Below are 27,780 nucleotides of genomic sequence, written 5' to 3' on the forward strand. Positions count from 1 at the left end.
TCGTCAACTTCCCTCGTCAGCTCAGCCAGGTCCCCTCCTTCCCCAGACCGTCGCTCCCCCAGACAGACGCCCCCACTTACTTATCACTTATCAGAGCCAACGACCACCCCCACTCCCCCTTTAGTCGATCTGACAGCCACAAATCCGTGATCAAAGAACTCAAGCACTCACCCCCCGCAGTCTTCGGGTCGTCGTCCGAGCTCTAGGATGGCCTCGCTACAAATGCATAGAGTCTATATCTGCGTCTAGCCCGCGCGCGACTCGATTCCCGCTCGGTTCGGCGCTCGCCTAGGGCTATGTCGCCAGCGATCTGCGTGGTCCCGCGCGGTCGGGTGTGCTCCTTGCGGCGTAGGAAGGAATCCTGCGGGATATACTGCGTGGGTTTCAGTGTCTCATGACAGGAACATGTTTTATTTTGATCAGTTCCTGGCATTGAGCATCCCACGCCCTCAGGCACGAGGTGATATTCGATCCGCTTTAGGAATTGAAAAATAAAGTGGAAACCGACGGATCGACGACAGGAGCTGGTGGTGGGGTGAGAGTGAGATGGCGATGATATCCCAGGGTTTGATGGGGGTTTTAAGGATCTGGTGGCAGGTAGGTGTAATTTCTATCCTAAAAGACGGGTGACGGCGTGGGAGGGCTTGGAGCATAGGCTGTTTCCTGACGCCGCAGGGTGGGAAAGGGGTGTTATAAAATCACTGCTTGAATTACACAAAGCCTAACTAACCTATCTATAACCCATATACCACTTCAAATCAACCAAAGCTAATGGTACATCTCATCATTATCCTACACCCCCCTCGATCCCAACCGCTGCACCAGATCCACATGCATATCGCGCAACAACTCAAAAGCTACCATCAACCGTACCATCTGTTCCTCAGTTAGGGGGGAGTCAGGTCCCCGGGATGAAGGGTCTAGAGGAGCTGGCTGCGGACCTGTCGCTTGCGTGATGCGTGCTGGGTTTTGCGTGGCAGTAGAAGGCGCATGTTCGTGGTTGCTGCCGGATTGCTGTTGCCCGGCACCTTGGTCAGGTGGTGTGGGGAAGCGGAGTCTTGCAGGTCGGCCGTCGGGATAGAAATAGTTGCTTTCTGGGATTTCAGGCGGGATGGAGGGAGGTTGGTGGACCCCCTGGGGATGGTTGTGGGGGTATAAGTTTTGGGGGTGCGGGATAAAGGGGCTGTAATGCGTGAATTGGGGGTGGGGTGCTGATGGAGGGTGTTGGTAATGGATGCTTGGGAATTCGTGGGGTGGGAAGAATTGAATCGTGGTGATGGTAGGCTGTCCTGAAAGGTGAAAGGGTGAGGGTGGAGGGTGAAGGGGATAGAAGGTAGGGAGGTGAAGAGGTCCTTGAAGTGGATGAAACTCATGGGCACGCCTATCAGTATAGGTTTGCGGCTGTCTTCCTGCGGTATTTCCCACTGCGGTATTTCCTATAGTATTTCCCGCAGTATTTCCTTCTGTGGTATTTCCTCTTGCAGTTTCTCCTATGACGTTCGTAAAGTTGGTGCCTTCATTTGCAACATTTTCGCGCTGGCTGGAATATACATGAGAGCCATTCCGAGAACCCACAGGCGTATCACCTTCAGGTTGCCCTTCTAGCCCACTGACGGGGCCTGGACCACCCTGACTCTTCACCTGCCGTCTGTCATCATCATCGCGCTGCTTTTTCGGTGCATCCCCGCTTGGAGAACCCAAAGGCTTTGGCACTGACGAGGCCCTGTTGGGAGGAACTGCATCTTCTGGACCCTTGGAGCTTGAAGCGTGGTTTGCAATATTTTCCTCCAAGTTTCCCCTCACCTCACTGACCCACTCGCCATGGGAATCTTCGTATGCTGTACACGAATGACTATATGGCTCATTCGGTGGCCCACTACGAAGAAACTCCTGGTACCGAGGGCTGAAGTAACCACCAGTCCACGGCTCTGGAACGGGGGTTTCTGGACTCGCGGGGCGGATGCAGGTACACTGCGGGGGACCCGCGTTGGTGTCGGCATCGGTGATGGGTCGGTCGAGACAGGGACAGCTTCCGAGGACGTAGTCGGGTTCTGGGTTCTCGATGCGGTGGGGTGGGCCGAGTGTCTGGACGTAGTCGGCTGGGGTTTCGAAGAATAGTGGAATGGAGCCGTGGCTTTCGGAGTCGGAGTGGTAGTGATTTCGAGGGGTAACATCGCCATCTTCAACTGCTTTCCCTTTTCCCTTGCCTTGTCTTGTCTTTTGTGGCACCTCTGCTTCGATTTCATCGTTGCTGGGGAGACTACCCACAGTCGAAGAGTCAGTTGTTGCTCGTCCCTTTCCTTTGTCTGCTCCAATATTCTCGAGACCCTTTTCTCCTTGACTGTATCCATTCCCATTGCCCTTATCTCCACCCCCTCTCAAATCAACGCCTCTACCAGCCATCTTAGCACCATCATCCTCACTCGATTCCCCATCACCCGCGTTGATCTCAATTACCACCCCTCCCACATGCACAATCTCAACCCTGGCAACCCTCTTCCACATGATCACCAGGGAACCCCTTCTATCTCTCAACCGCACGGTAAAGCCATCACCCTTCTCAGAGCCTCGTAAATTGATGCTGTAGTCTCCGACATTCGCATACCTCGACAACGGCTTGTTGGGATCATCGTGGATCACATCAAGAATATACGGCCTCGTCTCACCAGGCCCAAGAACAAAATCCTGGTTGGCTGGTTGGGCGTTGAGCTGGGCTACCGCGCCTTCAGGATCTGATGCAGCCCCTATTGTTCCCTCGTCGTCGCCGTCATAGAAACCACTCGGGGAATCTCTTCCCATCTTGGCCTCCTTATTCAATTCGGCCTCCTTCCCCTTCAAGTTGAGCTCCCATTTATCCCCCCCTTTAAACTCAATCACAGATCCCTTGACCCCTCCCCACCCGCGTATCACCTCGTCACACCCGCCGTTGCTCCTAATTTCCCTCATCCCATAACCTCCCCCTAGCAACCCAATTTCAGCCGTCACCTGCACATCCGCCACGTTGTTAAACTGTGCACCGACTGTGCCCTGCGGCGTGAGGAGCTGTATGATGGAGGGGTCAGGAATGAATTCTGGGGAGCCTGTCCGATAGCGTCGACGACCACGATATGACACAGCTCTAGCAGGTGGCTTCCGAATACATACCGGCACCGAAGCCGGCAAGCGATGGATCTCTCTCCCTGGCCCAGGAGGCGCAAACCTCGCAACCTCATCGCTGATGCGCTGACCCTCGCTCCTCTCAGGCGCCAAGGGAAACTCGAGTTCACAACCAACGGACACTATCACCTCATCCTCGCCATCACCGCCCCTCTCATGCATATCTCTATTCTCGCCCTCGTAGCTGTTGCGAAACACAAAACTCCCCCGTTTCACAGGCGCCGTTTGCGAATCATGGAATGAAGGCACGAATGGCCCTGCTCGTCGAGGCCCCTCGTCTCCTGTCGCTGTCCCAGAATCGCTGAAATAGCCGTCATGGTGGGGGTCTGAGTCGGGGTCGCAGTACGCACAATCACATGCCTTGCGTTTGCCCTTCTTGTTTCCTTCGCCTGCACCGTTGTCGTCGTTATTGAGGTGGTGCTCATGGTCAGGAGGCCCGGCCCGTACACTCTCACCCAAATATCCGCTTCTGTGGTCAAGGTAAGCACGGCTTGCCCATAGTGAACTGAGGGAGCTGGCTTCGCTCCCCGAGCCGATGTCTGCGTCTGCGTAGAAATCCTCATCGGCTAAATCGCCTATCTCGAATCCACTTGAGTTCACAATCTCATCCAGCGATCTCATGACACCATGACTTTCCACATTGCCATGTGGCTCTCCCACCCCGGTTTCAGGACGGAGACGCAGAACCGGACGTGTCCCAGAATCCTCCTTTGGCGGTTCAAAGATATCCGGAACTGGGATTGGAGAACCCCTGTCATCAACGGGCTGTAGAGTGAGCGGCCCAGACTGACTGCTTGCAACTGGGTATGAAGAGAACGGTGGCTGAGGGAAACTGGGACCAGCGATAGGGGTACCCGGTGGCGTATTTGCACCGTCCAAGCCGCAGACTCGGTCCGGGAGAGGTAGCGGTGGTCTTGGTGTAGGTGGGCGAGGCCAAGGAGGGCCTGATAAGTCTGACATTGTAGCGATGGGCGTGGTGGGAGGGCTGGGTGGAGAGATTCCGGATGGGACGCCGGCTGCTGGGGTTGGTATGGATGCTGGGACAGTGAGGGGAGTGGTAATGATGGTGGACGTTGGTGGTGAAGCTGTGGACGAGGAGTCGATCTCATGTCCTCCCACTGGTGACTGTGGTGGTGCGGGATTGTGAGGATCCATTGTGCTGTTTAATGGACGAGCTTTTCAAGGCGGTGTGTGCATAGGTGTTTTAAATGGATGGGTATCTCCAAACCCTTGCGATGATAGGTATGTTGAAGGCAATATAAAAAATATATGAGCAGCGTTATCCAGCTTCAAGTCGACGTTGGGATGTAGAAAATATGATAATGAACCAAGCCCACCAAGACTCAGGACCGAGACGAGAGGTGATATGTAACCTACCCTCAATCATCTGTCCACTCTGAATCTTTGGCGTGGATGAATGAGCTGTCAGTGAATGGCTTCTAAGACAAACGTACCAAGAATGGTGAATGAAGACTCACCTATGATGACTCCTCTGAAATAAAAGCAACACACAAGAGGTATTTACTATTTTTCCCCCCTCGGTATATAGGGTGGCAGATGGATAAATATTGTAGGTAGATATGTAGGTTCAATTTATTATTATATATATTATTTTTGGGAAAGGAATATTTTAAGCGGTGACACTTATCCCCTTACTTTATTATTTTTCATCCCCGCAATTAGAATGACAAACCCACAATGGCAAACAAATACCCCTCCCCTCAAAATAAACACAAAACAACGCGTGTCAATAAAAGTTCATAATCATATTAATCATCTACCTCACCTCATTGCCGACTCCAAACCCCAAAGGCAAACTATAGCTCAAGCCCCATCCTACACTCTCCGAAAAATTGTGGCCCATAACGCTCGATATCCCCTCCCTCGCCACAATAAACGCCCTAAACACCCAAATACCTCATTTCAAAGAATCGCTGCAGATATTAAACCCCCTTCCACACACATGAAAAAATAGTAGGGGCCGTTATTCGTTTACGCGCGTGCGTACGTGCATTCGTGCGTGCGTACGTGCATTCGTGCATGCGTACATGCGTGCAACTGTCTCCAGCCGATCTGAGATCAAGAACCTCACTTCACATGAATCCCCCGAAATCTGGTGCTGTTGCCACCAGGGCAACAAACAAACCCGCGCCCGCCACGAAGCCGCTAAATGTTGCATATGCGAATCGTTTTGCAGCCTTCGTTGCCTCCTGCTTCTGGCGTTTTGCTGGCCGCTCATTTTCTTGTTGCGTGGGCTCGACACTGGCTGCCGATGCCGCTGAGGTCGCGGCTGCAATTGTGGATTTGACAGCAGGTGTAGGCGCTGGGGTGGGGTTGTCTGCCTTTGCCAGCGTGTTGGAGACTGTACCTGTGGCAGTAACCGTTGTCATATGTATGTTCGCAGCCCCTATTGCCTTATCATGTCCATAAACAGCTGTAAGTGCTTGTGCTCTCCTCATAGCCCTCGCATCAGATATGGCCTTGATATTCCTCGCAGAGGCAATAGCCTGCGCTGTCTCAGGAGCCTTGGTAACTACAAGAGGTTCGTCAACCGTAATTTCATCCATCTTGCGCTTCAGGGGTAGCTCCTTCGGAGACTCCAACAACATCGCCTGGACGGACGGCTTCTCTCGCAGTGACACGACGCCCTCCGGGATCATGCTATTGCTGGTAGAGCTAGGCTTCTCCTCCTCATTATATTCATTTGGCTTAGGCGCAAAACCACCTAAAGAGCCACCTGCAGCAGACGACTCGCCTCCCACAGCTGTGTGCTTCAGAGGCCCCATATCCATCCAATGGGTCGCAAACTTAGCACGATTATCTACACGTGCGGCGAGGAACTCTTGTTTCTCCGTCCGCCACGGCGGTGTCGTGGACCGACGGCCCTTGAGGGCTGCGTCAGAAGGGCTCGGCATGGAAAAGGGTATGACGGGGGTTGGCTGCTGTTCGGTATCTAGGTCGATAAGCTTCAGGGTAGCAGAGTCAACTCTAATTGGGACGAGGGGTGGGAACATGGGCGCAAGCGGGGCCTGCGTGTTTGGAGACACGGCATGTTCGATTTGTTCGATTCCTGGGAGGTGGGTGCTTGATTTTGGGTTCAACAACTGGGGCTGGCTTTCAGTCGTTGGGTCATGAGGAGGTGTATTGGATAGGTTGGTTCCGGGTTCGGCTGGTACAGATGTATCGAAGCCAGGTTTAGGGGATCCGTAGGCCGCCAGAAAGTCGTCGTCTAAGAAGTCGTCAATGTCCTCGTCAGAGTTGTCGGAGTCAGGCCAAGAAGCTTGATCGTCCGAGAATTCGATCCCAGAATCGCTTGAAATTTCAAGGTTATTATCATCGGCTTCAACGCCTGCTCGGACAGATGCGCGTTCTGCCGTGATTTCCACGGAAGAGCCTCGTCCAATCGGTCGCTCAGATGGTTCACGGTCACTCGAGGCAATAGAATCGTCGTCAGAATCCGAGACCTCCATTGGCTCGTCGACGGATTCGACATCAGCCTGGAAGGGCTTTGCTGTCTCGGTGGGGAGTCTTGAAAACTCGTACACAGGTGGGTCGACCTCGACGACATCGTCATCGTCTGCCGTGGCATCCAAGGCTCCCGGCATCATATTCGGCTTCGCTTCAGGAGTGGAGGTGGAAGGACTGTCCTTTCTTTGGATTTCTTCGTCATCATCTGAAACCTCAAAGGGTTCGTCATCTGAAATCTCAAAGGGTTCATCGTCGGAGAGGAGCTGATAGGTGCGTCCCGTGGACGGGCTGATACAAGTCAGTCTATGAGCATGGCATGTGTGGATGAGCGAACTTACAAATACGGCAGAAGCTCATAATTAACCTGGAAGCGGCACTCTGGGTAGGTCTCGATGCCTCGCTTGACCTCTGCACCGAGCGATATAACGTCGTCGTTGGCCAGGGGGATAGGGTCGTTCTTGGGGATCTGTCTGTTGTTGATGCGGGTGCCATGCATCGAATTGGTGTCCTCGATGAATACTCTCTGCATCATGTCAGTTCGGTTCAGTATCACAGCGGAGAGAGTGGGGATATTTCAACTAACCTTCAGATCCGAGTCAAAATTGAGGCGTGCATGGTCTCGGGACACAACATCGCTATCGACCCAGCAGTTGTCTGTAGCTGCGACGAGGTGCTTCAGAGGGTTCTTCGAGGATCGGCCGATCGGGATGGACTCATTATATTCGTGTAGATGGAGTATACGAATCAAGGGGAAGATGCCTGCCGTCAAGGCTGTGAGGGTAACCTTTGCTGTGAGTGAGTTAGCAGGTGCGTGTAGAATATATGCTGGCAGTAACAGTAACAAAAATAATGAGGGCCAATTTGCTTGTGCAGTATCATGAAGACAAACGCAGAAATGTGCGCCCTCGTATCGTAAGATCTGGGGTGATCATGAAGCAATAGGCTGCCGACCTTACTCGCAGATCGGACGACGAGGGTTTGGAGAACTTGATAGAAATGCATACCTTGAATAGTATCCGACATGGTGATACCAGTGGTGTTCTGCACGAACTGCCTTGGAAGGCGAGTGTGATCCTTCTTGAAAGGTGAAGTTGATGTTTGATGTTCGATGATGGATTCAGCCCCGCACCCGCCGTGCACTTGATAGACAGGCAGGTGACGGATGAATGTAGATAAGATAGCGAGCCTTGCCTTGGGTTGCCTTTTGCTAGATGTAAGTTTGACAAGCCGTCACACGTTTCACGATGTTCTGATGAAGTTGATAGAAGGATGTTCTGGTATGAAGCCTTGAAGGTGTATTATTTCATTGGTGTAGTGCCGCCTTGTAGTGGCTTTTCTTATGGAGGGGAAGATAGTATGAGGTGACCTTGATGGTCGGTCGGGCGAGGCAAGGGAGGGGAGAGGAGGAGGGGAAGTACGACCCACGCCAGTTGGTTGCAGCCAGTCCAGCCAGTACTGCACTCCCGTACAGACAGGCAGCCAGATGCGCTACGGCGGGGCACTCGGGCAGTCGGACAATCAACAATCAAACCCAGAGGAAGTGGACTTCGCTAAGGCTGTTGGTGGTGGTGTCGGTTGGCGATGGAAGCTGCGTCTAAGTGGCCCGTAAGTGGCCGTAGGTGGTGACAGATAGTGCTTTATAAAGGGCTTGTAGCTCGTAAGGGATTATAAGTGGTTGTAGGTGGTTATAAGTGGCAATTTAGTGACTACAAGTGCATCAAATAAGGTTTCATAGGCTAGAAAGTCAGACAGTGTGCCCATGAAAGAAAGGCCGAGGGGTTTATGTTCCAATATGCTATGCTTGCTTACTGTACTGTACTCTTGTAGGGTTGACTTGTTGCACATGATGGGGAGACATTATATACGCAAGAAACACACATAAAATGCACCTGAATCTTTGTAAAACATCTCTTAAAACATATGATATATATTATATACTGCCTGCCTATCATTTATTCCTTCATCTTACCCCCTTATTGCTTCCATCTTTGCTTTCTTATCGAGGTGAATTCACGCTTCGCTATCGCCTCACTATCGCTGCACTATCACTGCCTGATGTCTACCGTACCCCACCTTCCACCGCACTCCCGTCCCACACTAAACCCGATCGGGCACCTATGATTCACCCCTCCATGCAACTTGCCCATACTATGGCCTATGGCCTAAGGCCAAGGCTCTTGGTACTTTGCCACACTGCAAATAATCAGTATAAATACAAGTACCTCCTGCCCGCCTGCCACCTGGTTGGCACCTGACCCTACCTGACTACTGGACTACTTGACCCCTCATTCGCCCACGTCGGCCCACAAACACTGTGCGAATTCTTGACGCTGGTCATCATCACTTTTCCTGCCCTGCCTTGCCTTGCCTTGCTTTGCCCTGCCCCGGATAATTATCTCCACCAAGCTTCCTTCAATACAACTCTCTCCGGCTCGACAACACCAACACACACACACAAACATCATCCTTCCATCCCATACCGAGTACAGACGTACATATACGCACCTTGACCCTAGAGCCAGCGCCCTCAGACACATGGAGTTCGCATCTTCCACGACCTTTTTCCGCTACATGTACCACAAAGCTCTGCGATAACATCCAGCACACCCTCAGCCAGCGAAAAAAGGTGGACCACACCGCTAGATCAACACACACGTGTACAACTCATATAGTGCCCATCGCCCTTCCTTCCTCGGGCCCAAACTTTTTCCTTCAGCCTCGATAAGCTTGCAAGAGACGAAAACCGCCAACATGCGCGACCTCAGACGTCAAGCTCTCGAGAGCCACAAGACCGTGTCGCGAAAGGCCCAGTCCAAGGTCTCCTCGCGCGCCTCCTCCGCCGCTGGATCCCGCGCATCATCTCACGCAGGCTCGAGAAATGCGAGCAGGCACGGCTCAGATGAAGAGGAAGAGAATCTAAGTGATAGCACGAACTGGAGGTTTGTACCCCGCGTCTACCCGCCAACCCCTCCCAAGAAATAAAAGCTAACCTACCACCCAGCACAAACTCGATCGACGAACTACTCTCCGGCGAAGGCGTTGAGGATGACGGCACCGACGCCTGGAAACAGACCCTCAGTGTCCGCATCGAAGAGATCATCGACCGCAAGCGCAGCAGCATCCAGGGTCGCGAGCTTGCCTACGCAGTCTATGTGCACCTCCTGACTACACACTACGCTTTCGATACTATCTCGTCCCGGAAATCAGACCTTCTCGCCGCCTTCCTCAAGAGTATCAAGGCCGAGAGCAGCGAGAAGGAGACACAGCTCGCCATCCGCGCCATCGCCGTGACCCTCATCACTTCGCCGTCCGACGCTGCCTATGCCACCGTTTTCCCAGCCATCAAGCGCATCTACACGAGCTCCGAGTCGATTGCCGCGAAGACCACGGCGATTTCCTCCCTCGGTTCAGTCCTCATGTACGGTGGCGCAGCAGACGAAGCCACCGAGGAACTCCTTGACGAGCTCCTCGAGATTATCGAATCCGACGGCACCTCCATCGACGCAGCTGACGAAGCACCCGTCGTCGTCGCTGCACTCGAGTCCTGGGGCTTCCTGGCTACCTCCCTCGACGACATGGAAGACCGTAGTGAAGAAGCCATAGAAGCCTTTGTCGAGCAGCTCGAGAGCACTGACGCCGCCGTCCAGATCGCCGCAGGGGAGAACATCGCTTTGCTGTTTGAGAAATCATACACCGATCGCGAAGAAGATGACGGGCCCCCTGAGGAGATAGAAGATGAGGAGGGATTTCCCTTGGATACCTCGCTAGTCAAGCGCTACAACGTCTACCGCCAGACCAACCAGCTTCAGCACACCCTGCGCCAGCTCGCAGCCGTTTCCTCCAAGTCCATCAGCCGTAAGGACCGCAAGCACCTGCACTCCAGCTTCGGCGATATCCTGTGTACCGTCGAGCACCCACAGCGCGGACCGCGATACCAGAAGGCGATTGACCAGGAGACTGGGAAGCGATACGGGAGCCGGATGAAGGTTAAGGTTCACGGTGGGGGTTCGATGACGATTGACCGGTGGTGGAAGCTGATGCGACTGCATGAGCTAAGACGTGTGTTGGGAGGTGGCTTTGTTGTGCATTACGAACATAACGAGGTGGTGTTTGATAGCTTACCGTGAGTTTCCCTCTTTAATCTTCGGTGGTGGCAAAATGCTAATTTGGTGCAGGATTATGATGTCTCTACAAGACGACTAAATGCAGACTTCGCTCCCAAAAACGGACTCCTGAGTCAACCCATCAGATGTCTCTTGGCCGACTTCAACTAAACACATATTTCGGGAAGCATACGATACCCTGGCGTTTATCATTTACAGCCCACGGACAAGACACATACCGTGGCGCTTGGAGGTTTTCTCTCATTTATCTATCTCTTGATTTAATATTTGTTTTTGGGGCGGTGGTTGTGCAGGATGGAAAAAAAGGGTGGAATTCTTTAAGAGAATCTTAAATGACCTTTCGGCGGATTTGCCTACTTGGTTGATAGTTTATTTATCTTTGTTTTATAAGATGATTTTAAGCATGACGTGCGCGAGAATATAAGAAATCGTTCTCCCAAATTGATAGATGAGTTTATCAACCTTTGAGTGTTGTGTTACGTTTGATCAAGATGCATGAGATACCCATCGGCAACTGGAGAAATGCCTTCTCCTCACCGTTGCTGATAGTCTGCTAAGAACGATGAGAAGCAAAACAAAGCCAAGGCGAAGCATGGCATCGCTCTCCAAGAGGCAAAATAAGACGACATGAGGCATGTAACTGCCTTTGGGAAGGTAAGAACGACCATACCGCTACTCTTGCGGGCGATAGTGCTGTATGAGCGACGATGAGAAGATGGCCTTCGTGGAGGGTATCTTCTCGCCGCCGCTGACAGTCTGCTGTCACTACTCATCCCTGCTGTCGCTGAGTTTACCGTCGCCTCCTCTTACCGTCACCCAATCTCATAACCTAGTTAAGACTCCGAGCATTTGTTCGAGGTTGAAGATCTGAACATCTTCAGAGCCTCTCTGCGCAAAGAATTCCTCGTCAAAGCGGTCATCGTTGAGGCATGGCGATGGGGGTTTAAAGACTTCAAAAGCTACATGGGACATCGACATTTTGACATTTTCCTCATAACGGTTAGTTGACAGACACGGAGACGGGATGACTGTTTCCACGCCTCTGTATTCGGAGATTCCTGTGGATATGCTATTTCACGCTGCCTCTGTTTTCGGAGAGTTCTAGCAAATATGACGACTATGAAGTCCAGCTCTCACAACGGCGGTACCTGCATCATGAACTTATTTAACGCCTGTGGTCATCATCTCTTCCCAGCATCTACGGCCCAAAATAACAAGGAATCCTGGGCATCCGTCGAAGCGGAAGCTACAATAATTAGCATCGAGGAAATGAGCGTGGCTCGACGGCGATACCATGTGCGGGTGGTCGCGAGTTAGGGAAGTGACAGTAAACTCGGCGGTGGTGGGCTGTGTAGGTGACAGCAGAGTATGATCGACAGTGAGAAAAAGCCTTCACGGTGGATTTCATCTCGCCGTCGCTGATATCTGCTGTCACTACTCAACCTTGCCGTCGATTACCTTCAGACCCGCTCGCGCTTTACCGCATTGATATCCACGTCAAAGCGAGTAGCTTAGCCCTTTAGCCCGTCAACTCATACTCCTGCTTCTTAATAGCGGCTTCAAGATCGATAACCTAGCGAGTAGCTCCTGTGAGGTTCGAGGGGGCCTTTAGGTTCGCTGCTAAGGCGGTCTCTCATTCGATTAATGAACCGCCACATCCCATGTTGTTAGCGGTAGAATGTGTAGTATTTCAGTAACTTGTTGAGGGGGTGCTGCTAGTCCAGACTTTGAAATCACTGTGGACTACGAATCCTATATCAAGGACCGCTGTTGGGGTTTACTCCATGAACACATGAATGCTTCAGTGGCCTCCGATTTCATTTCGTTGATATATTATTTACACCATATCGGACTGTCCTATAATGTTGCTGCTGCTTCAATAGCCCCAGCCATTCTAAATGCCGCCTTATTCGTATATCTCACTTCGACTGCGTACATCCATTCCATGTATTTCGCCCAGCCTGTATCGTAGTCAGTAACTGTCCCCAAGCCTCGTCTGCATCGCAACCCTCAAATAAAAGCAACGCGGAAGAGCGGACTCACTCCAATAAGCACACTTCCTCCCGAAATATTTCCCCACGTACGGCACAACAACCATTGTGAGCAGGAGCTCGATCTGTTGCAGGCTAGCCTCCCACTCCTTCTGCGCATCCGAGCTGTATTCCGAGCTTTCCTCCGAGCTATCTATCGATGATGGTAGGGAATCGAGGTCGTCATTATCTGATGCGAGCTCATCATGAGCATCCGAGGCTGTGGCTGGCGTCGACCATTGTTCGGATGGGAAGACGTATGAGGAGGATGTTGAGGACGACATTGCGAGTTGGGCGGCTCTGGAAGTGTGGAGCGGGATGTGCTTCCAAGGCACAGGTAACGTCTTTGTGAACCCAGCCTACAGTAGCAGGTCGTGCACTGGAGGGATCAAATATCTGGCATGCCAATGTGTGGTAATCGTGAGTCGCGCGTCGTCAGTTGTGCTTTACCCGTAGCTCTTAGGAGCTCCCAGTTCACGTGGGGAGCGGTCTTCCCCACGCTCTCGGCAACGAATAAATGTTGCTTACATAAGCTGCATTTTGACTCACGAAGCCCACCTTGGAATTTGAACGGCGAATATCGAATCGACCTTACCTACCCAAGACAACAACAAGGTTCCATAACGAATACGACGAGACCACACACCTGATCGCGTCGATATTATCAATAGAGGGATTTTCATAGGGTTGCAATCATGGCGGGCGAGGTAAATACAAACCCACGCTGGATGAGGGGCGAAATGCCACATCAGGTCAAACTAACACGTTTGCGACAGGATACTATCGCAGAGCGCAAACCGCGCAAGTCTGTCGCGTTCAGCGAGGGAGCAACTATCGTGGATGAGAATGGAGAGGTCTCCACCGAGGGAGCCGACGGATCGAAGGACACAGCAATGTCGCACTCGAGTTTGTCACCCCACATTTCACCTACAAATTCGCCTGTGGCGACTAACAATATACCAGGCCCTGACGGAGAGGAGCCAAAAGAGGATGACGACGATGTCGCCAACATGCTCAAGGGCATGAAGAAGAAGAAGGCCAAGAAGCCTAAGGCTGATGACGAAGCCGGCGAGGCTGATGCAGCTGCTGACGGTGGCCTCGACCTCACACTGATGAAGAAGAAGAAGAAGAAGAAGGTGCCAAAAGAGGGAGAGGATGACTTTGCCGCCAAGCTCGCTGCTCTGGACATGGACAAGGAGGAGGGAGATGAGGAGGTCGCCGCCAAGCCCGAGAAGGTTGAGGATTCCGGCGATATGGAGAAGGGAACCGGTATCTGGGCGCACAACGACATCAAGCCGATCGGATACGAGCTACTCCTTACCCGTTTCTTTAGCCTGCTGGCCCAAAAGAACCCAGATCACGCAAGCAGCGGCTCGAGATCGTACAAGATCCCCCCACCACAGTGTCTCCGTGAAGGAAACAAGAAGACCATTTTCGCCAACCTGAACGAGATCTGCAAGAGGATGAAGAGGACCGACGAGCACGTTACATCATACCTGTTCGCTGAGTTGGGTACGAGCGGTTCCGTGGACGGAAGCAGGAGATTGGTTATCAAGGGTCGCTTCCAGCAGAAGCAGATCGAGAACGTCTTGAGGAGATATATCAGTGAGTTTTCCCAGAATCGAGCTGCGTTTGCATAGAAAACCAGAAACTAATCAATAACAGTGGAATACGTCACTTGCAAAACTTGCAGATCCCCGGATACGGAGCTCAACAAGGGAGAGAACAGACTGTACTTCATCACCTGCAACTCCTGCGGATCGCGTCGTTCGGTCACGGCTATCAAGACTGGTTTCTCCGCACAAGTCGGAAAGCGCAAGAGACAACAGGGTTAGAGTGTGCCTTGGGGTATTTCCTCGGCTTCTTGTTTGGTGTTCTTGGCTTTTTATGGGCGGAGAGGAATCAAGATCAAGGATGCTTTCATGTAGGGTACGGATGACAAGGGAAGGGAAACTAAAATATGATGCTCATGATGCATGGATAGGTTATATATGTTCTGGCAGAGAGAATGATGCGATGCGATGCGATGCGATGACGAGAAAGTGACTTTTTCGCAAACTTGCTTGAGCCTTTTAGAGACAGACAGCTCGTAGTGGTATAGATACAAAAATTGCAAGATCATGAAAACATCGCCAAAGTTGACAATATTATTGTGCGTGATGTGTGATGTCCCTATTGCCTGTGTAGCGATGGTGATTGATCGTCGATATGTGGTGCCCAGAGAGTACTATACGGGAGTATGCTGTGTCTCCATTGTGTCTCTTTTCGCCCTTTTCGCGCTGCCGAGCCCCCAGGGCTCATCAATCTCTCCACCTGTAAGCGCCCACGGCACACCCAAGCGGAAGCGGGCCCAATTGACGGCGCTGATAGCCACCGATCCCGCAACCACACAACCCTCGTCGATAGGTCTATACCGACGAGATGGGTTGCAGGAATGGCGCTATTGGTCGCATGCTGGCGACCGTCTGCCACAGTGCTACTATGTAAGGATGTTTCGAGGGAGTTGATCGCTGGCGCTAGAAATAGATGCAGTCTCCAATTACTGGGCATGGGCCATTCAGCGTCAAGCCCAGCTGCAGGTAGGTGAGCGGGTATATAGATGTGCCTGCTTCCCCGATACACGTCGCTGCTTCATTTCTACAATTTCTGCATTTCTTGTCTTGCTATTTGGAGCTGATTTGTCGCCGTTTAAAGAAGGTTGGTGTCCCTTTGTTATCCGTGATAGGTGCGGGGTAAAGCTGGGGGATGGAGAGCTGACAGCAACCAGGTAGCATTGTTCACGAGGCGTCAATTTCAACTCTCCATATCCTACGTATAGCTTCAAATCTATACTCTGTCCTTTTCTATCGCTGTTGTCATTGTGTTTCGAAACTGTCGCCATGTCTGGTTACTATCCCCGTAAGGATCCCATTCCTCTACCCCGCTCCTTCGTGATCCTTCAAGCTCCACCGTCATTTCACTCTGAAGCTAACAGCATTTAATTACAGCTCCCCCGGGCAGTCAACCAGCCCAGCAGCAGCAGCAGCATTTTGCCCCGCCCCCGACAACTCCTACTCCTCCGGCCCCGGCTCAAGGGCAATACTACCCACCACCCCCAACAGTTGCCGCACCCTCAAACACGCAATCATACCCTCCGCCCCCTGCTCCAGGGCAGCAAGCACAAAAACAATATGCGCCGCCCCCAAACTTCTCTCACCGCACATCGTACCAGAAGCCCTCCAGTCCGCCTGCTCCGGCGGGTCTTCCGCAATATGCGCCCCCGCCGGGGGTAGCTGCTGACCAGTATCCCGATGAGAAACAAGAGTATGAAGAGGAGCAGCAGCAGCAGCAGCAGCAAGGCGTGAACATGCATGCTGGTGCACCTGCAGCGGGGCGTTTATGGGAGCAGTTGCTACGCAAGATGACGTTGGGACGTTCAATGGAGGGAGTTATAGGATTAGCCACAGGGATACGAATAGTATCATTACTCTGCAGCTGGCATTTGGTTGTCCGCTGTCCGTAAAGCCTGGTATGTGTTAACCAATTCTTCGCTGCTGTATTTGGGAGAGCTGGCACTGATATCTAGTAGGATGTATGATCGCCATGTCTCCAACTGTAACGCTCAAGGGAAACATGAAATTTAGCATGACAAAAATCATGGCTGGCCATGTTTCACAGTCGACATTCACAGGCCCAGGAGAACTGCTTCTTGCCCCACAGGCTCTTGGCGATATCACGTCGATTCGCCTCACCGGAAGCGAGCAGTGGAGCGTGGGAAAGGATGCTCTACTTGCATCGACGCAAGGCGTGGTGAAAGACTTCAAGCGCCAGGGCCTAGGGAAGGCTATGTTCTCAGGCGAAGGTCTTTTCGTGTTCAAAATTTCTGGAACCGGAATTATGTGGATTACCAGCTTCGGTGCTATTATTCGGAAAGATGTGAGTTCTCTACCATACCTCAATCATGAGAGGCATTCTGACACAGTAATAGCTCCAAGAAGGCGAGCGATATGTTGTCGATAACGGCCATCTCGTTGCGTGGAACACGAAGTACGTCCTTGAGCGTATCGCCTCTGGGGGTATTATGTCTGGTGTGGCATCAGGAGAAGGACTGGTGTGCAAATTTACCGGTCCCGGGACCGTCTTCCTGCAGACAAGGAACCCAGCCGGATTCGCCCAATGGATGGCTGCTCAGGCTGCTGCTGGCGGTATGTAGGGCTGCGCCTGTACATCGTTTTCGTTGGTTTTGGGGCAAGAGCAGGCAGTCATGGTTTATGCCCATACTGGTTTTTGGATAGCTTAAGCGTTTGGGTCGCCATTTTGCAAGCAATCAATGTACCTGATTTTAGCATTGCTGGTATTCTATCAACTATGAGAAGAGGGAGGGTGTGTAAATTCTTGGCTGTCACCTCATGGTCGTTCTTTCCAAAAAAATATTGCTCCAGGGCACTTTCCAACTCCATCAGCTTCATAGCTCAGGTAAGGGTATCCCCAATATACTGAACATATCTACTTGATTCTTAGAATTTCTATTTCTTCTCTTTGGCTAGTTTCCGCAGTATAAAACGTTCGTCCTTCATTGCCGCCTGTGCCTGGATCTATTCGCAGGCGACGCCCGCAAAAGGTTAAAATATGGCAAGAACGCAGGTCGCTCCTTCCACACGGTGGTGTCTAGACCCACCAAGCTCCAAAACTTCAGAGCTTGCCATCTTGTTTTCCTTCTCTTCTCTCTTTCAAACCATGAAGCGACCTCACTGGCCTTCGCAGCGTTACATCATCTCGAAGCGTATTATATAGCCGCAGCTTCATTCCGATACGGTCATTTACTCTTCATTGAGTGCTTAAATTCACTCATCTCCTGCATGGATATGTGCAACTATCTGAACGTCCCGAACTTCCAAACTGGTATGCTTAGATTGAGCTTCCTGAAGTTGGAACGAGAGACATCATATACGCTGCATCACTGAAGAGGCAGGGTGGGTTCCATCCTTCAGGATACACTTGGTGCCATACGAACTGAACAATTCAGGCATATATCCCTTCCCGATTCTATCGATCGCCACCTAAACTCCCGGCTCGCCGGCAAGCGTGCGAGAAAATAGCTGCGTTCAAGTAGCAAGCCCCAAGATGTCGAAACCTCCGCCACATAGCGGTAGTGGGAAGAAGCTTGGATTGTCGCCAACACCCCAACAAACCCTACGGCAGAAGACTGCAAAACAACCCTGGCCCTGGAATTCGGGGGTTTCCCCAGCAGAAAAAGGAATATCAGCGGCATCCCCATCGAAGCAGCCATCGAAGGCGTTATCGAAGCAAACACTGAGGCAGCCACAACAACAGCTACCAAAGCAGACACCAAGGCAGACTCCAGATCAGACGCAAAGGCAGCCAAAGCAAACGCCAAAAGAACTGCCAAAGCAGATGTCAAAACAGCCACCAAAACAACCAACAACAACCAATTCATGGCGCAGTAGCGCATCTCGAAATACAGGTGAAAGCCCGCATGTTTCTTCGGCGGGGGATGTCCACAGATGGAGCCCATTCCATAAACGGGGTTACGAAAACGCGTCACTTTTGGACTCCCATTCAAAGAAACTACCTGCGCCTGTTCCGAAGGAAAGCAAGGCTGGCTCATTGCCCGGTCGTAACAGATCTCCTGTTAAAGATGATGAGTACTTCTCATCTCTACTAAAAAGAAGCAGGCTAGATCTAGGCGCTCCATCAAAAGCCCCAAATGCTTTTGAAGTACCGTCGCAAAATGATAAGGGCCTTGGTTTTGATCAGATATGCGACAACAAATCCCTTGTATCTGGGGTGCACTCCTCTGGCATCAAAGACAGATGTCTCTTTCCGCCAGGTTTCATCGCAGAAAGAGATGAGGAACAGGATATACCTTCAAGATTTGCTAACGAGACTATTATTTGCGAACGCATGCAACCCAGTAGACGCACCGGGAAACTCAGAAGTCCTGTAGGGACGCCAGTGGATGAAAGTCAGGAATCATGGCTGCCAGCAGATAATACTGGCGATGACTGGCAGGCGTGGAGGCCACCTCAAAGTCTCAGGACCACCCCTGAGCCAATCCCGGATCCAGCAATTCTATCGAGGCAATTGAGACAAAGGCTTGTCAATTTTACCAATGACAGTGTCGACGAGCTTCGCGGTGTGCCTATGAGAGCCACGTTCGTACCAGGAGGTGTAGCGCCTCCAGCTCAGCGAATTGAAGCTACATACCCAAATCCTGAAGCACATATCTTGGCAATGGATCCGAACATAACGCTCCACACACCCAGATCGAGGAGGTCGGCAACTGTGAGCGACCCAGTGCATCCTACAGCGGCAACGCATGGGGAGAGCCTCAATAGCCAGGCGAGGCAATATTTCACTGGGCATTTCAGAGCTCAAATAATACAAAACGACGATCATGCATTCCAAATGGTGCCAAAATCAGGCTCGCAGCATTATGCCGATGCAGAACCTCAGAATTCGAAGGACGTATGCCAACCTGCCGATCGAGAGTCCGCGTATCAAGCAATGCTAAGAAAGGCTCACTACAAACCTGATCAGATCTACCAACCCAGGCATCTACGTAGGGGAGGGATTCATAAGAGCGAGAGTAGAGAGAAAGATGCGCCCTTCTCGCGCATAGTGATACAGAATGATGCACTCGAGGAGGATCCAAATATTGTCCTGGAACCCACTCCTACCTCTGTCGGCCGCTATCTTCAACCCTCAAGTCGGAATATTATTCGGGCAAATGGCTCAATCATCAAGGGAGTTTCTGGCAAGCCTCAAAAACCAGAACCAAAGAAGGACGATATCACTCGTAATTCCAGGCGACAAGGGGAACTTTCTCCGATATATAAGCCGATTCGTGAGCCCATCTCTCCAAATAAACACAGCTCTCCGGGTCGCGCAGGGAACTCTTACACGTCTGACGGATGGTTTGTGGACCAAGAAAGACAACAAGATCAAGATAACAAGGCAGATCCTCCACGTCCAAACTCGACTAGCAGGTCGGCACTGGATCCCACGGAAAATGGCCATCCTTCGGCACCACCTGTCGTACTTTCGGCAGTCGGCCATAGCCCATCTATTAGTTCGCCACACCGTACGAACAATAAAAGCGTTTCATGGGATCCTGCTATCACCCTTATTGGCCCGGTCATTAACCTTGTAAACGAAAGGCCAACTGCAGAAGCGATGTTTGAGAGGCTCTTTGTGGAAGATAGAGAGAAAGAGGCTGCAGAGCGGCAAGAAACGGGCGGCGATGAAGATGTCGATGCCTTTGTCTCGACTTTTAAGCGATGGAAGAAGGGAGACAGGAGCAAGTTGGACTCTCTGTTGAAAGCATTGAGGAATATCGAGACAGATACTGACACTGATTCTGAAAATGGAGAGAAAGTTGACGAGGATATGCAAAACAGTGCCCAAGGTCAGGACACAACTACTGGATTTGATCCCAGAGTGCCTGATTTTAAGCCATTGATCTTCAGAGAAAACGAGATCTGGGTACAAAAAGTCCGCCCCCATACTCGTCCAACATTGCCAGCATCAACTAGACCAGCATATCCTGCAACTATTAATATACCATTCCGCGCCGCGCTCCCAGGGCGTCCACCCTGGCATATCACTGGCAAGTTTCGAAATACCTTGCCGTATCACCGTCCACTAAGAATTAATACACGGCCCAATTCACGAGGCGATTCTCAACCGACCAAGAAACGGGTAATCTGGGATAATCCGGAAGATCCGGGGGGGAGAGAAGCTGTCATGCAGTCTCAGCGCTGGGCAGGAGAGCTTCTGGAGCGGTTTACTAAGAAATATCCATTAACTGGCCAGAAGGCTGCTGTCGTTCCCAAGAAACGCCTTGAGGACCTGCCAATATCAAGATCAAATAGCAATACTCTGAAAGTGGCGAAGATGGTATCTAATGCAGCAGACATCCAGCAAAAGTTAGAAGTATTGTTGATGCAAAAGAAGGAGGCGAAGGCCAGGGGAATTCGGTGAGATGAGCGTGCGTCTCATAGGTTATGTTCGGTCACAAAAACGTCGATAGCGAAGAGCAGGCTAGAGGTATTATTAGCAGATGGCAGGCCTTCAGGCAGCGCATCAGAGGTATTATTTGTTATTGTTTAGCAGTTTGTTAGGACTTCGGTGGTGGTTTGTCCTTGAGCTGGGTAGTAATACATGTTTTAGTCATTCGGTGTGCCTCACCAGCTTGTCTCATCGACATTATAATCCCAAGACTACCATTTTCGGCACAGCCGAGCTGTTAAAGAAATGAGGTAAAGATATTGTATCCATATGCAAAATTGGCATCTTGCCGAATTTGTTGTGGGCGTCGCTGAGCATACCGAGTATGGTAATTAGTAAATTCTCAGATAGGCGAGGCGAGGTGACGTTGAATTGAACCAAAGCAGCTTGGCCAGCCTGTTTGCAAGGCTGAACAATTCCTCCACACTCCTCCACCTCAACGGGCAACGCCTATTAAACTGTGCGATACCACTCCAGCTATAATTGCCAATTGAACAAAACTCTCGAATAAATAGCCTCATTCCGCAAGATCGTCTCTCACGCCACTATCTACGCGTCGTCTCCACACAAGCGATTGACGCGGCACAGGGTCGAATGTTAACGACAAAGCGTCAACAACCGCCCCGAAGCGATATCCAACTCCACGACACGTCGAAGCATTGAGCGTGTCCAATGGCTACCCCGACGCCTGTCGGAAAGCATCCTGCCGGCCTCGGGGCAGGCTTGACGCCACCTGTCTCCACGCCTTTCTCGGCGAGCAAATCAGTCAACCTCTCGCCTCAGCAGTACAAGAAGAGCCCCGCAAACTCGAACCAGTACGCGCACCCGACAGCCTCCTCGTTCGGCGGAATAAATTTTGACAGCCCGACTACAGCAGCGGCTTTGGCAACACTGCCGCTGGGAGACCTGGGGCTCGATGCATCGGCTGGTGGATTGGGGGGTGGGCTGGGACATCTGGGCGGGGGGTTGGGGCTGGGGGCTGGGCTGGGCGGGCTACAAGGGATCGGAAGGCTTGATGAGGATGAGCGAAAGAGGAGGAAGTTGATGCAGATTGTTGATACCCTAAAAGCAGTGAAAGGCAGGGTCAGCGAGGATGGTATCGAGAGGCTGGCACGGTCCGTGGGTTTGGAGTGTTTATGGGAGACTGGGATGGGGAGGGGAGGGAAGTCAAAGACTCTCATTATCGCTGGGACTGGATTGTCGATCGATATTGAGTTCACGGATAATGTCGTCGAGACGGTAACGCTCGGATTCCCGGAGAGCCCAGAGAGTGTGACGCGACATGCAGACCAAGCGGGGAAGATTCTACTCGACGATCTGAAGCTCGGCAAGGACGAAACCGTGTTGACGAAACGGGTGGACCGATTTGCGGGAAACCTGGATAGGATGGCGAGATTGGACAAACTCAGTGTGATGCCCCAGCTGAACTGTCACGAGGCAATTGCCGGAATATATGACAGCTTAGAGAAGCTACACAAGTGGGAAGTGGCCAGGCTGACGGAGGAGGAGGCAATGTCAGGTAAGACACAAGAGCAAATCGTGAGGGCTGCGCTGTTGCAGAAGAGCGGCCGACCTGCCATGAATGCCCATGGTAGTGTCGGGCTCTGCTTGGAGTACTGGCAAGAGAGGCACGCTACTGCACAGGGAGAAAGTTGCAAAACATGGTCGCTACTTCTTGAATGTGACCAGTCGTCATCCATGGTCTACCCTCCTGTTCGCGTTTCTTCAGCATGGATCTCACCTTCCGTCGCCAAATCCAATCCAACGGCTGACGACGTCCTCCTTTCAGCCTCCGATGTCGTTCTCGACTGGCAAGATCCTCCAAACATCTTTCTCCCTTCGGACCCCGACCAGAAGGATGACAGTGGCATGGAAGGCATCGAACAGCCAGGCCAGCTACCCAATCAAAAATTCCCAGATGTGCGCTTTGTGGCCAAGTTCAGCCCGCCCTTAACCTTACCCTACAGCGTAGCAATGCAAATCTACGACTCGACTGGCGCACACCTTGAGCCGGATGCTTTAGCGGCATTCGATGCTCTTGCCTTCCCACCCCAAACCGCGGAACCGAGCGAACCAGATGGTGCCCACCGAAGAATACGGAAGGAGCAACTAGTCAGTGTGTATAACCGCGCAGGCAAGCATGAAAAGCAGTGCCACACAAACACGCTCACTATTCCAAAAATGGAATACGCTCTAACGTTAACGGAGGTGCCGTTCAGTCATCCGAGGGAGCTAGTGCAAATGCTACCCATTTTGAGGCAATATACCAGACTATCTACGCTACTTGAAAGAAGCTTTGGGTCGAAATATACATCGGACCACAAAACGGAGAGCGAGGATGTACCAGGAGAGGAGATTACCGTGAAGGACGAGTTTGACGCCTTCATGGCGGAGGCCAGCGACAAGGATAAAGAGCTACAGTTTACGAAAATACCCGTCGACGTCAGCTTATACACTCAGCCAGGACCAAGCCTAAGGATAATCTTCCCCGTTGGTCCACGGATAGCGGACATTTTAGTGGGGATCGAATCGAACGGTTCACTTAGTGTTGTCTCACAGAACATTCTTCCCGATGGAGATGGCGTGATGGAAACCACCAAGACGAAATCTCTGACCGTGGATGATCTAGGAAGGATATTGGAAACGTGCGAAGATATTGGGATATTTGCGGAGTTTCTGCGGCAGAGACTGGTATGAGTAATAGAGAATGTGCCAGATTGCGGAGAAGAGACCCCTTACGCTGAGGCCATAGAATAGGCGATGACGATGATACCCACAAATAAGATTCAATAAGCTCCAATTTGATCTGACGACGGCGAGGTTCCAGTGCCATAACTCACGCCACGATTTCCGATTCATACCCACGGCTTGCTAGCGTCCTCAAATGCAAGTGCATTTGAGAACACTATCTTTGTGCCTAAAGTAGTAAGTCCATATTGAGATCCATCAAGTCTTGAACTTAACGGGGTGTTGTTGATGTATTCTTAATGCGAGTTGAATGTAAGTTGGGTTTCCTTGTACGATCACAGTTTATTTAATTCCTCTCGAACTGTATTTAAGAGTCCACGATATCAGATATTAAAGCTTCCTTGATGTCAGATTCTCGTCGTGAAGGCGGGCATTAGCGTGGTCAACTTCACCAGCGTCAAATTCTCAGATCGACGGCGAGCATTAGCGTGTGGGGGTCAACGCGCCAAACATTAGCCAGGAACCACAAATCAGGAACGGATCCATCGCCTGATGTCTTTAATTTATTACGGCACCTCTCCCCCATGGCCTCGAAATTTCTCTCCTTCCGTTTTATCTTCTCTTTTCCTCATATACAAGGGATGAGAAGATTTACATGTCAAATATTCGACTGGTATTAATTCTCGCCCAAGTTTGATATTCTCACTTCATACAACTTTTGTTGGAGCTCTTGGTATTTATACACCATGGCACCTGGACGTATCAGTCCCAGGGCTGCGCAAGAGCCATGGGACACGGAAGAGCAATGGGAGAACGATGGGGAGCATGATGAGGAATATGATGAGTATGATGGGGAACATGATGAAGAGTATGATGAAGAGTATGATGGTGAATATGACGCTGAATTGGATTCTAACGGCGATGCCACTGATGGTGATGATGCCACTGATGGTGAATGGGACTTGAAATCTGCAGATGCGGAGGAAGCATCTGCACTAGCATCTGAAGAACTAGAAGCTGAAGAGCCACAAACTCAAGAGCCACAAGAGCCAGAAACTCAAGAGCCAGAAACTCAAGAGCCAGAAACTCACGAGCCAGAAACTCAAGAGCCAGAAACTCAAGGACCAGCTCTAGTCTCCACCGAAGAAGCTCCAGGCAACCCGGGCACCTTGTTAGCCGACGGAGAAGCTTCGTTGCCAAATAAGGAGGATAGCGTTCCCAACCTCGACTCATTTGATGCTGATAAAACGCTGGAACAAGCACATCAAAAGGCTGAGAATGAGCCTGTTGATCCGCAAGTTCCACAAGAAGAAAAGTCAAAATTAACACCAGAAGAGCAAGCTATGAAGGATAGAGAAGCATGGCAATTGGCGGTTGCCGATCGCAAAGAAAGACTCCGAGAGGGTCAAATGGCCAAAAACGATAGGGCGCGCAAGTTGTTTGATATTTTCCAGAAAGATCGCAAGGAGGAAAAACTCAAGACGCCCAAAAAGGTCGTTGATGTGAAATCTGGCAGATATAAGAGCCGCATCAACAATAGAGGAATAGTTGGTGAGCTCGGAAAGAAGGTTGCGGGCAAGGTGGTGGATGCGGTAGCAGAAAAGTTGGCGGAAAAGCTAGCAAGTAAGAAGGCAGGGGCAGAGAAGGAAAATAAAGGGGAGATATCAGATAAGAAGCCAGGGGAAGAAGTGCTAACTGCATCTGGACCTTCCAATAACTTCGTTGATCAAACCTTCATGGACAACCTGATGAAAGCCATCGAGGGCCCAAATCTCCCAGTCATGGATGGCTTGCCTGGTGTGACTAGCTACGACGAGGATGCACCAAGCAGCCCCGAGGACCCACGCCGAATTCACAGAGTTCTTAAAGTCGTTTTGGGCAGCGATCTCTTTGAGGAGCTTAGCGAACTTTCTTTGCACGACTACGAAGCCCAAGAGCAGGCTGCTCGTAAAGAGCTCGTGAATAAAGTCGTCTTCGCCGTGAGGGAGAACCCGGCCACTGAGAAGATCAAAATCGAACTCTTGGAGGGGCTGCCTGGACTTGGAGACTGTGGACTCCCCCTTCCTCTCAGAAAGCCCGTCGCTAATGCAGTTGATCCTTGCGAACTTGCTGAGCTATGTGCGCCTGATATCCTTTGCCCTGCGGCCGACTTGTGCCGGGAGGCGAATGCTCACAGGCCAGATAATGATATCACCCCGACAAGCACTGCCAGAGACATTGCATCTGATGGTGCCGAGCGTAAAGTCTCTCCAATGTTGACACTTCTCAGGCTATTCAGAGCTGCCAGACTATCCCCTGGGTCACCCAAAGAGCCCCAACAAAAGACATATGAGGGCTTTCGTGGAATTGGAAAACGCGATGTAGGTGAATTTGAAGCCTACATGGCCGACCTCAACAATGCTTGCAGCTTCAATATGCGGGAAGTTCGTAAGGAGGTTGTTGGAGCTCCTCGCAAATTAAGTCCCAACTTCAAGACGGTTGAGCACACTATAACTGTGGCAGGTGCGACCAGTAAACCACTAGGGGATGATGAAAAAGAGGAAGGTGCCTCCCTGGAATCTGAAGAGGATGAGGAAGGTGCGAAGGACGACTCGGATACAGAAAACGAGGAAGGCGCGGAGGATGAATCAGGTGAGGAAAACGAGGATATGCCTGCTTCTGAGAAATCGACTGCTCGCCACGGCAACCATAACGGATGGTTCCCATCTATCGTCTACCGTCGGTCGATCGAACCTGCGCAAGATGGCGTCCCAGCCGTGGCAGATTCTCCATCCGTTCCTGCCGCCATACTTGCCCCAATCGAGCCTGTCGTTCCTTCCCCTTTCAGCGAAAACGCCGTGGATGACCTTATTGCAGAGACTATTGCTGTAGCATCACTTGGACCAGCTCGGCCGCCATTCACCACCCCTGAGTCAGTTTTCGGCACTACACAGTCCGCTACAACTACACCCACTGGAGGAATAACTGGAGAATCGGAGCCAATTACCACAGAAGCCAATTCCGGTGCGACAGACCCAACCATCGCCGGCACCACCCCCGCCAAAAAAAAAGAAATGGCCTACAAAGCCGTCAAACCCAAGCCCACGCAAACTATGAGCAAAGAAGCCGCATCCTGGGAAAAGAAGCAACGCCAAAGAGCGCGTCGCATCAGGAAGGAGCGCGAGGCCCGCGCCCGCGCCCTGCGTCGCATCAAATTCGCCAAGAAGCTTGAGGAGGAACGCGCACGCAAGGCCGTTGATCGCGCTGCCTTCCTCGAGGAGATCGGCTACCAGCCTCCAACCCTACCTCAGTACAGCAAGCGCGCGCCGCCATCGCCGTTGGAGGCGCATGCGCCGACATGGACGGGGCATGGGGTCAAGGAAGAGGAGCAAAGATGGAGGGCTGGGGAGGGAGGGGTGAGCGCTGCTGATCGAGAGGAGGCTGCGCGGGAGATTGCGAAGGTTGCGAAGTTGAGGGAGGCGGAGAGACAGAAGGGTGTGGAGGATGCGGCGACGAGAGCGAGCGTCGCGGCGCCGGACGATGGGGTTGGCAACCCGTATCTAGATCACAAGTCGTATTTCCCGGCTCAGGCGCATGTGGATGAAGCGACTGGTGTGCGGTTCCCGTACAAGGGGGTTGGAGATGCGGCGCCGGAGTTGGGGAATGTGGGGGTTGTGGTAACGATTCTGGTGTGGATCGTGTTGATAGTCGCGATTTTGAGATGTCAGCGGCGCAGGAGGGTGGGGTCGCCGGACTGGGAAAGAGAGCGTCGTGGACGGGGGTTTTTGAGGCAGGGCAGGAAGAAGAGGCAGAGTGAAGAGCAGGACAGGGAGAAGTTGGATGTTTAATGGTGGATGTGACGATTTTTTTGTGTTTTGGATATGGCCGTCGAGCCCGCTGGCGGCGTCGGTGTTGTGCACACGCGTTGTATTATCCTCGGGGCCGTTGAAAACGCATCGAGGTAATCTTCTATTCTATCCTGGATCGTCAAACCCACATCGGAATTATCTTATGTTCTATCATGGATTGTCGAACCCGCTTCGTCAAAATCTGTTCGTTCTTTTTCGTGCTTTAGATCGTCATTTCAACTGGGTGGTCGAGCTGCTCTGTTCACTTTAACTTTGTTTAATGGAATGGGGTGGAAGTGTATGCCTAGCTTAATAGTGGTTGGGGAGGGCTCTGGAATGGCGGGGGTGATGGGTATACCTGGTTAATATATTTGATTTTAAATTTTGGTTTTATTCGTTATGGTGAGATTGGTTTTCTTTTATGTGTGTGTTTTTGTGATGGGGTTCATCAGTGTTGCCCGAATACCGCTCCGAGTA

At 51.6% G+C, this 27,780-nt stretch overlaps 9 protein-coding genes across 9 annotated transcripts; 6 read left to right on the plus strand and 3 right to left on the minus strand.

The window, feature by feature from the left end:
• Window positions 1-704: 704 nt before the first annotated feature.
• VE01_09579 (uncharacterized protein) lies at window positions 705-4,606 on the minus strand. The gene is made up of 2 exons (XM_018278992.2): window positions 1,498-4,606; window positions 705-1,436 (listed from the first exon to the last, which is right to left on the minus strand). The coding sequence occupies exons 1-2, from the start codon at window positions 4,309-4,311 to the stop codon at window positions 921-923; spliced, it is 3,330 nt and encodes a 1,109-aa protein (XP_018126209.1). The 5' UTR covers window positions 4,312-4,606; the 3' UTR covers window positions 705-920.
• A 123-nt stretch (window positions 4,607-4,729) lies between these two features.
• Window positions 4,730-8,329, minus strand: VE01_09580 (uncharacterized protein). The gene is made up of 4 exons (XM_018278993.2): window positions 7,629-8,329; window positions 7,208-7,413; window positions 6,963-7,147; window positions 4,730-6,912 (listed from the first exon to the last, which is right to left on the minus strand). Exons 1-4 carry the CDS (start codon window positions 7,645-7,647, stop codon window positions 5,250-5,252), a joined length of 2,073 nt encoding a protein of 690 aa, XP_018126213.1. The 5' UTR covers window positions 7,648-8,329; the 3' UTR covers window positions 4,730-5,249.
• A 551-nt stretch (window positions 8,330-8,880) lies between these two features.
• Window positions 8,881-11,180, plus strand: VE01_09581 (uncharacterized protein). Its single transcript, XM_018278994.2, has 3 exons — window positions 8,881-9,563; window positions 9,626-10,747; window positions 10,800-11,180. The coding sequence occupies exons 1-3, from the start codon at window positions 9,376-9,378 to the stop codon at window positions 10,825-10,827; spliced, it is 1,338 nt and encodes a 445-aa protein (XP_018126212.1). The 5' UTR covers window positions 8,881-9,375; the 3' UTR covers window positions 10,828-11,180.
• A 1,425-nt stretch (window positions 11,181-12,605) lies between these two features.
• Window positions 12,606-13,062, minus strand: VE01_09582 (uncharacterized protein; the record flags this gene model as incomplete). Its single annotated transcript, XM_018278995.1, has 2 exons — window positions 12,606-12,709; window positions 12,792-13,062. 2 exons carry the CDS (start codon window positions 13,060-13,062, stop codon window positions 12,606-12,608), a joined length of 375 nt encoding a protein of 124 aa, XP_018126227.1.
• A 253-nt stretch (window positions 13,063-13,315) lies between these two features.
• VE01_09583 (uncharacterized protein) lies at window positions 13,316-14,907 on the plus strand. Its single transcript, XM_018278996.2, has 4 exons — window positions 13,316-13,485; window positions 13,555-13,684; window positions 13,742-14,383; window positions 14,444-14,907. The coding sequence occupies exons 1-4, from the start codon at window positions 13,474-13,476 to the stop codon at window positions 14,611-14,613; spliced, it is 954 nt and encodes a 317-aa protein (XP_018126211.1). The 5' UTR covers window positions 13,316-13,473; the 3' UTR covers window positions 14,614-14,907.
• A 750-nt stretch (window positions 14,908-15,657) lies between these two features.
• On the plus strand, window positions 15,658-16,970 carry VE01_09584 (uncharacterized protein; the record flags this gene model as incomplete). Its single annotated transcript, XM_018278997.1, has 5 exons — window positions 15,658-15,676; window positions 15,766-16,134; window positions 16,179-16,286; window positions 16,347-16,693; window positions 16,746-16,970. The coding sequence occupies 5 exons, from the start codon at window positions 15,658-15,660 to the stop codon at window positions 16,968-16,970; spliced, it is 1,068 nt and encodes a 355-aa protein (XP_018126215.1).
• Window positions 16,971-17,881: 911 nt separating this feature from the next.
• On the plus strand, window positions 17,882-20,960 carry VE01_09585 (uncharacterized protein; the record flags this gene model as incomplete). The annotated part of the gene is made up of 1 exon (XM_018278998.2): window positions 17,882-20,960. The coding sequence occupies one exon, from the start codon at window positions 17,882-17,884 to the stop codon at window positions 20,759-20,761; it is 2,880 nt and encodes a 959-aa protein (XP_018126214.1). The 3' UTR covers window positions 20,762-20,960.
• Window positions 20,961-21,116: 156 nt separating this feature from the next.
• Window positions 21,117-23,584, plus strand: VE01_09586 (uncharacterized protein). Its single transcript, XM_018278999.2, has one exon. The coding sequence runs from the start codon at window positions 21,461-21,463 to the stop codon at window positions 23,483-23,485; it is 2,025 nt and encodes a 674-aa protein (XP_018126228.1). The 5' UTR covers window positions 21,117-21,460; the 3' UTR covers window positions 23,486-23,584.
• Window positions 23,585-24,222: 638 nt separating this feature from the next.
• VE01_09587 (uncharacterized protein) lies at window positions 24,223-27,633 on the plus strand (the record flags this gene model as incomplete). Its single annotated transcript, XM_018279000.2, has 1 exon — window positions 24,223-27,633. One exon carries the CDS (start codon window positions 24,223-24,225, stop codon window positions 27,301-27,303), a length of 3,081 nt encoding a protein of 1,026 aa, XP_018126178.1. The 3' UTR covers window positions 27,304-27,633.
• Window positions 27,634-27,780: the final 147 nt, after the last annotated feature.

This window comes from Pseudogymnoascus verrucosus, assembly GCF_001662655.1.
Source record: "Pseudogymnoascus verrucosus strain UAMH 10579 unplaced genomic scaffold scaffold_62, whole genome shotgun sequence".
In the NCBI taxonomy this organism is placed as follows: Eukaryota; Fungi; Ascomycota; class Leotiomycetes; order Thelebolales; family Thelebolaceae; genus Pseudogymnoascus; species Pseudogymnoascus verrucosus.

Bases quoted from the DNA above. Each gene is read 5' to 3' on its own strand.
- VE01_09581 (XM_018278994.2), top strand. From the start codon at position 9,376: ATGCGCGACCTCAGACGTCAAGCTCTCGAGAGCCACAAGACCGTGTCG. The intron at 9,564-9,625 runs GTTTGTACCCCG...CCTACCACCCAG, and splicing joins AGTGATAGCACGAACTGGAG to CACAAACTCGATCGACGAAC. The intron at 10,748-10,799 runs GTGAGTTTCCCT...AATTTGGTGCAG, and splicing joins GTGGTGTTTGATAGCTTACC to GATTATGATGTCTCTACAAG.
- VE01_09579 (XM_018278992.2), bottom strand. From the start codon at position 4,311: ATGGATCCTCACAATCCCGCACCACCACAGTCACCAGTGGGAGGACAT. The intron at 1,437-1,497 runs GTCATAGGAGAA...GAAATACTATAG, and splicing joins AAGGCACCAACTTTACGAAC to GAAATACCGCAGTGGGAAAT.
- VE01_09580 (XM_018278993.2), bottom strand. The intron at 7,148-7,207 runs GTTAGTTGAAAT...GACATGATGCAG, and splicing joins ATTTTGACTCGGATCTGAAG to AGAGTATTCATCGAGGACAC. The intron at 6,913-6,962 runs GTAAGTTCGCTC...GACTTGTATCAG, and splicing joins TATGAGCTTCTGCCGTATTT to CCCGTCCACGGGACGCACCT.
- VE01_09586 (XM_018278999.2), top strand. From the start codon at position 21,461: ATGGCTACCCCGACGCCTGTCGGAAAGCATCCTGCCGGCCTCGGGGCA.
- VE01_09583 (XM_018278996.2), top strand. The intron at 13,685-13,741 runs GTTTGTCACCCC...ACAATATACCAG, and splicing joins CACAGCAATGTCGCACTCGA to GCCCTGACGGAGAGGAGCCA. The intron at 14,384-14,443 runs GTGAGTTTTCCC...AATCAATAACAG, and splicing joins CGTCTTGAGGAGATATATCA to TGGAATACGTCACTTGCAAA.